The sequence below is a fragment of the Dryas octopetala genome, chromosome 7, assembly GCF_963921425.1.
Source record: "Dryas octopetala chromosome 7, drDryOcto1.1, whole genome shotgun sequence".
Classification (NCBI taxonomy): domain Eukaryota; kingdom Viridiplantae; phylum Streptophyta; class Magnoliopsida; order Rosales; family Rosaceae; genus Dryas; species Dryas octopetala.
This window is the reverse complement of record NC_141372.1, coordinates 18,555,972-18,565,857: the sequence shown is the minus strand read 5'-3', so window position 1 is coordinate 18,565,857 and position 9,886 is coordinate 18,555,972. Positions and strand designations below refer to the sequence as shown.

General features: G+C 37.4%; 1 protein-coding gene across 1 annotated transcript; it reads left to right on the top strand.

Moving 5' to 3' along the window:
* The first annotated feature begins 3,024 nt into the window (after window positions 1–3,024).
* On the top strand, window positions 3,025–5,014 carry LOC147280255 (uncharacterized). The gene is made up of 4 exons (XM_086252162.1): window positions 3,025–3,510; window positions 3,667–3,750; window positions 3,892–3,998; window positions 4,144–5,014. Exons 1-4 carry the CDS (start codon window positions 3,025–3,027, stop codon window positions 5,012–5,014), a joined length of 1,548 nt encoding a protein of 515 aa, XP_086108288.1.
* Window positions 5,015–9,886: the final 4,872 nt, after the last annotated feature.

The following is a 9,886-nucleotide window of genomic DNA, read 5'->3' as shown; positions in this document are numbered from 1 at the left end:
TTAAAGCTGCACGGAGAAAAAAAATTGATGCCACTTGTCAAAGATTACATAAATCTTACCCAAAAAAGAAAAAAAATTGAGCTCACTCAAAGCCTCTCAATATTTGCCTTGGTTTTTATCATTAGATATGTAACTTTTACTCATTCATTAGGGAAACACAAAAGAGGCAAAGAGAGAGGCATCGAATGATAGTTTTTACTCTTTTTTTACCAAAAATTTGAAACCAAATAAACTAACATAAATCTCCCAAAATAGTAATCGAATTCCAGCTTCCAAAATATCTTTTTGAGCACAGCTCCAAGCTAATTTGTTCTTGTTGATTCAAATTGCTTAATAAGCATTTGTTTATATTTAAGGATTTCATATTTAAGGATAGAACTGTTATGCTTTGCTTCTATAGGATTGTCTTTATTTCAAGGAAAAGGTATCCATGGAACTGTTTAAGTATGTTAACTGTGAAATAATAATATTATCGAGACATGATCTTGTTAAACTATCAGAATTGATTATGTATGATCTTGTTAAACTATCAGAATTGGTTATGATGCCGAACAGCATATACAAACTAATCTAGAGCTGGTTTACCATAGTTGATTCTACATGCATTTCATAACATTGAAGTCATCTAGTCAAATGGGTTCATGAATGTTAAAATTAATTGCTTCTATGAAGGTTGAGTTGTAGCTGAAGTTATGTTACTATAAACATACATTACCCAAAGATCAAAGAAACCTAAAATATTGAAACATACAAATATAACTTAGTTAGGTGTTACTATGCCATCATGTAATGGCTTCAAAACTTTTTTTTTCTTTCACTTTCTTTCTTTCTTTCTTTATATATAAGAACGATTGAACTGCAAAGAATTTGTTGGGAACAATTGACAGAAACACAGCGATTAAAATGGTCTAATGACTCTAATCTATCTATCTAGATAAAAAAGGGAGTACCTTTTGTGAGGATATACTCCAGTATCTTTCCGCTCATGAACCTACTAGAAAATGACCATTAACATTAAATAGAATATAAACTAAGCTGTGGGGAGGTGATACGATGTCACACAGGGGACACCCTTTCGCTCAGATAGTCAGCTTCGTTTAGATATAAAAGTGAAAATAGACTGATAAATGGGAATATTTGGAAAATAGGTAAACCATTGGCTGTCTCTAATTAATGGAAATAGATGTTCATTGAATGATACTGGAAAAAGAAGGGAAAAAGGTAACCCATTGATTCTTACCTTAATTACTGTATGAACAATTGGTATATCAGGTCCCTAGAAAAAAGCAAAAGATATATTAGCAGAAGTACAAACACAATAAAATACATACAAAGGCCAGTAGCATGACCCAAAAGGTACTTCTAAATTATCATTGGATATGTAAAGCAACACAAAACTGAGAAACTGAATTTCATAGCCAAGATATTGCTCGGGTGCCATATCTTCTCTGTCAAAACATTTACTCTACTGATGAACCAAGAGGGCCACAACCTCCTGAGTAAGAGTTTTTCATCTAAAGCTTTGTCAGTAAGTTCCAGTGAAAAGAAAAAATAATAATATACTTATGATAAAAGCCGAAACATACTAAATGACTCTCATAGAAATGGATTAAACAATAAGAAGAGAGATCTGGCCAAAGGTAGGCGCGCGCAAGGGAAGGGTTTCTTATGAGATCACCAAGCGTTGCACCAGAGGCAAATTCCAAGATCAAGTTGTAGACCCTCTCATCCTTGTCACTTTTTGTGACTTCTTCACCATAGTACTCAATAACATAAGGGCAGCCCTTAGTGTTGCAGAGAACATCTGCCTCATTCAGAAGGGATTCTGAAGTGAGAAAGGAGAAAGATGCAGGAAAGAGAGAGTTTTCTAAAGAGAGATTGTGAGAATAGTGGGTGAAAGACCAAAAAGGGCACTGTTGGATTTATGCATTAATTAATTAGTGTAATATCATTAATGTATTAAGTCCTATATCTGCTCTGGTCTTTATATGCCGCATTCTCTTGGGCATTCCAACAGTCAATCTTGGTTGTTGGTTTTATGGCCGTTAGTGTCTTTATGGCTGTTAGTTGGCAGATTAGTTTGTCTGCTATTTGTATCTGTGAAGCTCTGTCTGTAAAGTATGATGAATATGAGAAAGTCTTCTTAATTTGTGGATGTAGGCTTAGGATAACTCCAAGTTCAACCACCAAAATCATCTTCTTCCCTATCGTTCTGCTATTCCTTATTTTTCTATATGGTATCAGAGCATTCAAGATCCTAAGGTTCTAGTTCCTAATCATTCAAGCAAAACCAAATGGGAAAAAAGATAAAAAGAGTGCTTCATCTTTCTTGGCTATTCCCGAAATGGAGACTAACCAAAATATGCGATTGTGCTCAGTCCTCCTAAATGGACTTAACTACATTCCTTGGTCCAGAGCAATTACTTTGGCTCTTGGAGGAAAATCCAAGCTCAGCTTCATCAATGGAAAGCAGTCCGCTCGAGTGGCTAAAGATCCGAAATTTGAAGACTAGCTATGCAAGGACCAGTTAGTCATGTCATGGATGTTAAACTCCATGAAACCACAAATTGCTGAAATCTTTAGCTACTCTGATTCTGCCTATCATCTGTGGAATCGGTAAAGGAAATGTATGGGCATCAGAACAATGCAGCTCGAATCTTCTAATTGAAGAAAGACACTGCAAATATTACACAAGATGGAAAGTCATTTGTAGAGCATCTTGGGAAGTTAAAAGGCATGTGGAATGAGCTTAGTCTCTATCGACCGGCCTCGTACCACAGACATGAACATCCTCTTGAAAAGGGTAGAGGAGGACAAGATTTTTCAACTATTGGCAAGCCTCGATTCTGAATATGAAGATGTTCGACGACATATTCTTATGAGTGCTGAGTTGTCAACTCTTTCCTGTGTATACACCACAATCCAAACGTGAAGAAATAAGAAAGAAGACCAAGAACCCTCAAGGAAAACCTGTAGCTGAACTATCTGAATCACGGGTGTTTATTGCTGACAAGCGAAAGCTAGATGGTAAGTTCTTTAAGGGAAAGAGAAACTCAGTGTCCTGTGATCACTGTGGATAGACTCGACATACAAAAGATAAGTGTTGGATTCTCCATCCACATCTCAAACCAAAGTTTGGAAGAGACAACAAAAGTGTACAAGGGTTCAAGGACAAAGGTTCACAAGGGTTCAGTGCAAATCAAGCCTTTTTCTGAAAATAATTCCACCATTACCAAGGGATCAGATTCCTCTGCATTGATTAGCCAACTTACCCAGCTACTTCAACAATTTGGTAAAGGTGACACCCCAATTACTGATGGTTCCACAACTTCATTTGAAGCAGGTACTTATGATGCATTCTCATCTATTTCTCATAATGCCTCATCTGATATTTGGATAGTGGATTCAGGAGCCTCAGATCACATGACAAACAATAGAGATTGTCTTCAAAATCTTCATATTCCTACCAAAAGTCAATTTGTTTCTATTGCTAATGGTTGCTTTATCCCTGTAAACAGTCATGGGATGTTTAAATTCCTTCGCTCCAATATATACTCTAAAGCCCTTTTCGTGCCATCTTTTGCATTCCAACTGCTGTCAGTGGGAAAGTTAACTCATGATTTAAATTGTGATGCCATTTTTTCTTTTTACTCTGTCATTTTCCAGGACCAAATCACCAAGAAGAAGATTGGAGAAGGTTTCTACTCCAATGGCTTATATCTGCTGCACCAACCCTTGAATCAGCCTAGAGTTTTTCCAGCCAAGTCTTTCCAAGATTCTTCCCTGTGGCACCAACGTTTGGGTCACCCCTCTGCTCGTGTCTTAACTTTGTTATTTTCTTTCCTCAATGTTAGCTCTAGTATTTGTGAAACTTGCCATTTGTCTAAACAGACTAGACTTCCTTTTGTATCCTCCATATCTAAATCTGCAAAGCCTTTTGATATAATCCACTCAGATGTATGGGGACCTGCTCCCCTGGAATCTCATGATGGTTATAAGTTTTTTGTCACGCTTGTGGATGATTTCTCCCTAGCTACCTAGCTCTACTTGCTTAAATCCAAAACAGAAGTTCTGTCTTGCTTTAAGGATTTTCACACCATGATTAAAACTCATTTTAATACTCATATCGATCAAAACCTTTAGATCAGACAATGGCACTGAATTCCTATCCAAATGTTTTCCTGAGTTTCTTGCTAATCATGGTATCATACATGAGATAAGTTGTGTTGGCACTCCCCAACAAAATGGGGTTACTCAAAGAAAAAATCGTGATCTCCTTGAGAAGACAAGGTCTATTATGCTTCAAATGGCTGTTCCAAAGAAATTCTGGTCTTATGGCCTCCTTACTGCTACATATTTGATCAATAGGTTGCCTAGTCACACACTCGATTCTAAATCTCCCTTTGAAGTGTTTAAGAAGCAAAGTCTAAATTTATCTCACTTAAGAGTTTTTGGATGCCAGTGTTTTGTCCATGTTCAAGCTAACCACAGAGACAAACTTGATTCTCGAGCTACAGTCTGTGTGTTTCTGGGATACTCATCTACACAAAAGGGTTATAGGTGTTACGACCTAGCAACAAGAAAAATTATGGTGTCTCGTGATGTTACTTTCGATGAAACAAAGGGATTCTTTGCTAAAAATCCTGGAGTTCCTTCACAGGGGGAGAATAGTCAAGTTCATATGCCAATTGTAGTTGACAATTCTCTACCTGGCTCTATTCACAATGAGTCAGAAGCTGCTCACAATCAAGATTTTAATGGTGATAATCTTGATACCTCTAGTGATCTTCCCGATAATGGTGGTCCACGCAGATCAACAAGAATAAGGCAGCCATCTGTCAAGCTCAAAGACTTTGTTACCTGTCAAGCTTCCAGGTACCCAATTGACAATTACATCTCCTATAAGAACATGTCTGCCTCACATGTTGCTTTTCTTGGTTGTATCACAGAAAACATTGAACCATCTAGCTTCTATGAAGCCAACTGTCAGCCAATATGGAGACAAGCTATGTAAGAAGAGTTGAAAGCTCTTGATGATAATCAGACATAGACCATTGCTCCTCTCCCAAGAGGAAAGAAACTTGTTGGGTGTCGTTGGGTCTACAAGACTAAATTCAATAGTGATGGCACCATCGAAAGGCATAAAGCAAGACTGGTGGCTCAAAGATTCACACAAACATATGGAAACCTTTGCGCCTGTTGCAAAGATGAATTCGGTTCATGTCCTGCTGTCTGTTGCTATCAATCACAACTGGTTTTTGCACCAAATGGATGTCAAGAATACATTTTTGCATGGGGAGTTAGAAGAAGAAGTCCACATGCGTATTCCACCTGGTCATCATCAAGCACATCAAACCAATATGTTCTACAAGCTTAGCAAAGCCTTATATGGTCTAAAACAACCTCCACGTGCCTGGTATGCCAAATTTAGTTCTATATTGGAAAGTACAGGTTTCAAACGCAGTAGTGCTGACTCCTCCTTGTTTGTTAAGGCAGGTCCCTCAGGACGTCTTGTGGTGCTCATCTATGTGGACGATCTTATTATTACTGGCAGCAGTGAGCATGACATTGCTCAATTGAAAGTCTTTCTCTCTAAGAAGTTTTCTATTAAAGACTTGGGAGCCCTCAAATATTTTCTCGGGATCGAAATTGCTTCCTCCAGCAAAGGCCTATTCCTTAACCAAAGGAAGTATGTCCTCGACCTGCTCAAAGAAACCAGTATGTTGGATGTTAAACCTATGTCCAATCCAATCAATAGGAAAGACAAGCATGGCTTAGAAGGGGAATTATTGTCCGATGTTACTAATTATCAAAGGGTAGTTGGGAGACTTATCTATCTCACCATCACACGCCTAGACATCACGCTTGCTGTCAGTCAGGTTAGCCAATTCATGCATGCTCCCCGCACTAGCCATTGGATAGCTGTGAAGAGAATCCTAAGATATCTCAAGGGTTCACCTAGTCAAGGGATCTTAATGCAACATCATGGAAATTTGCAGATTATGGGCTACTGTGATGCAGACTGGGCAGGTAGTCCAATTGATAGGAAATCTACAATAGGGTTTTGTGCATTTGTTGGGGGGAACTTGGTCACATGAAAGAGCAAAAAGCAGAATGTCGTTACTCGATCAAGCACTGAAGCCGAATATTAAATTGATCCATGGCTTCTCTTACCAGTGAATTGATGTGGTTACAATTTCTTCTTAAGGACTCGGGGTTTGTTCTTCTCAACCTATGCAGCTGTTGATAACCAAGCTGCCATTCATATTGCCTCGAACCCAGTTTTTCATGAAAGAACGACCAAGCATATCGAAGTTGACTGCCACTTTGTTCGTGAAAAGGTTCAAACCAATATAATTCAAGCTACATTTGTTTGTAGCACAGAGCAACTCGCAGATATCTTTACCAAAGGCATTCCCACAAATCAGTTTCATCACCTATTGTCCAAGCTTGGATCTCTCAACCTGCTAGTCCAAGCTTGAGGGGGAGTGTTGGATTTATGCATTAATTAGTGTAATATCATTAATGTTTTAAGTCCTACATCTACTCTGGTCTTTATATGCCTCATTCTCTTGGGCATTTCAACAGTCTATCTTGGTTGTTGGTTTTATGGCCATTAGTGTCTTTATGGCTGTTAGTTGGCAGATTAGTTTGTCTGCTATTTGTATCTGTGAAGCTCTCTCTGTAAAGTACGATGAATATGAGAAAGTCTTCTATGTGGATGTAGGCTTAGGATAACTCCAAGCTCAACCACCAAAATCATCTTCTTCCCTATCGTTCTGCTATTCCTTATTTTTTTATAGGCACACCCAACCCCACTATTCTCACAATGGCAGACAGATCAAAAAACAAAAGGCTGAGAGGGGAAACAGAGAAGGAGAAAAGCGATGGCAAGGGCCGTAAAAAAATAGAAAAGGCAGGGGCAAAAGGAAAAAGGGAGCGAAATGACCAAAATGGGTCCAACTTACACCACTAATTACACTGCCAAGCAACTAAAAAAAAGGGGGCAAAAGAGGGAGAGCACTGTTCTTAAGCTATAGTAATAAACAGTGCTCTACTTCTCACGCCTTCTAGTATATATAGAATTTTTAAAGCAGGGTTAATTGTTTAGAAAATCAAGGTGCAGTTTAGTGTAGTAAAGGAAGAAATGGAACAAAGAAAAACAACATGTTGATCACTTGTTTGCATCAGTAATGGGTGAGAATGTGCATTATGGAACGCCTTTAGAGTCTTATAATATTATGGTCTTTTCCTATTTAATATATCCTTAAGTTCTTGGTTGTGCTAAACTATTGGCACAATTAATTTTTGCAGAGAAAGCTTTTGGGGGTGATGGAAAACTACAATAGCCAAAGGAACTTTCCATTAATAAAGTTGGCCATGGTAACTCTGCATTAATCAAGTGTTTATTATAAAGTTTTAGAAATGGATTTGCAGTGGTTGCCTATGCATTTTTTAATTGAAATTAAATTTTTAAAGCATGTATGTGGTATGTTGGTGCAGCATTGCATGAACTTGATCCGGTATTTAAAAGCTTCTCCCATTCTGAGAAAGTCTCAAGTTCGTTATCCTCCTTGGGTTACAAATTGCCCATTATCATTCAGTCTATTTACATATTTAAGGTATTACATCTTTCTCTGTTTAAGGTCTAGTGGTTTGACATAATGTCCTCGTGATGTTCGTTACTTTGTAACCAAAAAAAAAAATTGCTTTTTGAAAATAAGGCTAATTGGTTGAAAGAACCATAAAAATATAGACATAATGCATTTGAAATGATACAGTATGTAATTTATTGGAATAGAGATGTGTACATATATACAGGTTAATTTATTTGCTAGTTGATCATGTTCAGAAAAAATAGTATCTGCCATTTCTTTTCAGGTAAATCACCCACTCAAATCAAACAAGAAAAAGGGAAACATAGCACCAAAGCAAAAACAAAACACGACGAAAAAATGCTCAACAACAATACAACTCTACAAGCATTATTTTGGCAGAATATATAGACGGATAGACCCTCCATCTTCATTAACAACACAGCGTCTCTCCTCAAGTCATCTTCATTAGTGAACTGATTCTGCTATTTGTTGGACCCCAACCACAACAGCGGTACAGTTTTGTTTTCTTGGCTAAGTTTTTCTTTGTTTCATTTCTCACAAGGACCGTAAGCTACTAAAATTTGCAAAAATTGTTTTTTCAAAAGAATTGTTCAACTGGTCAACCAAAATCAATGCCATAATGGTCAGACAGTCATGATAAGATTATATAAGGGCAATTTATTTCCTCTTTTCTGAAGACAGTTTTGAAACTCAATTCGGATGATGGCGTATATGTTCAATTCAGATTGAAGATTCTAGAACATGTTATATATAAACTCTTTTACTTGATCTTTTTGCTAGTTGGATTCAGTACTGTTCTTAGCATCATTTTTCTCTGCATTCTCATGCTTAGCATTTTCTGCTAAGGATTTTTTTGACCCACTGCCACCAGCATCTACCACAAGCTCTTTCATTTCATGACCTTTAGGTTTAGCAGCCCCTTTATCAATGTCATTAAGCTGGATGTCTAAACTCTTTTCCAAGTTCTCTGCTTTTACTGACTTGAGGTTAAGTTTTGAAAAAGTATCTTCCTTAGCGACAAAAGAAGTTGTAATCCTTTTGAAGCTTGATTGAACAAGGCAATAGATACTCCTGCTGCGAGCTCCACCAGACCTATAGAAAACAAAATTCATGCCCTCCACTTGACACAAACATCGTGCCTAAATGATAACGGTATATTTTGATAATACACTGACTAGTGATGGTTTAATACAACACCAATTAATGTAGCCAAAAACAATATAAGTATACATCTTCTTGTGGACATGCAAACACAAATGGACAACATAATTGTGTCCTGAAAATGGACTCCTACAACCCGTAACTTAGATTGGCAATCAGTTGACAGATTTCAACAAAAAGATTTATGTTACTTTCATTATATTAGATTGACAATCTTTCTTTCCAAGATGGCTAGCATAAATAATTAAATATCACATCCGTTTATACCCTTCCCAAAAGTGGGTCATGGCCCACGTGATTGTTCTTTGGTTCAAAAGAGAGTGAGGTTCAGATCTTTCAATCTCCCGCGGGGGTATATTTCGCTGGGAAGCCAAGATTCCTGGCTTCTCACACCTTTTATGTAAGGGGAATAGAGGGGAGGAAAGATAATATAAGTTCGTTGTGCTGTGTTGTTTTCTAAGCAGGATGTCAACAAGGAAAGAAGGGCCATTGATTAATATTAGGGTTAAATACAAAAATAGTCCACAAATTTTACAATGAATCTCAATTTGGTCCACTAACTATAAAAAGTGTCAATTTGGTCCACGAACTTTTCAAGTTGTATCAAACAATACAAACATTAACTTCCATCGAAAAATTTAACGAAAACTGGTCATGTGCACAACAAGTGACCACATTTTCAGTCTGTTCATCACATTTTCATGTTACCAATTCCGTTAATTTTGAGATAGAAGTTAGCGTTTGTACTGCTTTAGTATAACTTGAAAAGTTTGTTGACCAAATTGACAATTTTTATAGTTAGTGGACCAAATTGAGATTCACTGTAAAGTTTGTGGACAATTTTTGTGTTTAACCCTTAATATTATATATACATTTCCGAGAAGTGCTGCAGAGAGTATGGGCGAAGTCAACTAAAAGAAGTCATGCATCCTGAAATATTTACTTGGTGGGCCTGCACTCCATCATTATTTACCTAGTACCAAAGATTGTGACGAAAAAGTTGAGAAAGACCGAAGCTGATTTATTGCAAGGGAGTGCTCATATGTACATTGCTGACTACGCTGGAGTCCAACAGCAATCACGAGGATGCGTAGCTCTAACTATCC

Coding starts and splice junctions, on each gene's coding strand:
- LOC147280255 (XM_086252162.1), top strand. CDS start 3,025: ATGGTAAGTTCTTTAAGGGAAAGAGAAACTCAGTGTCCTGTGATCACT. Junction 3,511..3,666: donor CTAATGGTTGCTTTATCCCT/GTAAACAGTCAT, acceptor GTCATTTTCCAG/GACCAAATCACCAAGAAGAA. Junction 3,751..3,891: donor AACCCTTGAATCAGCCTAGA/GTTTTTCCAGCC, acceptor TTGTCTAAACAG/ACTAGACTTCCTTTTGTATC.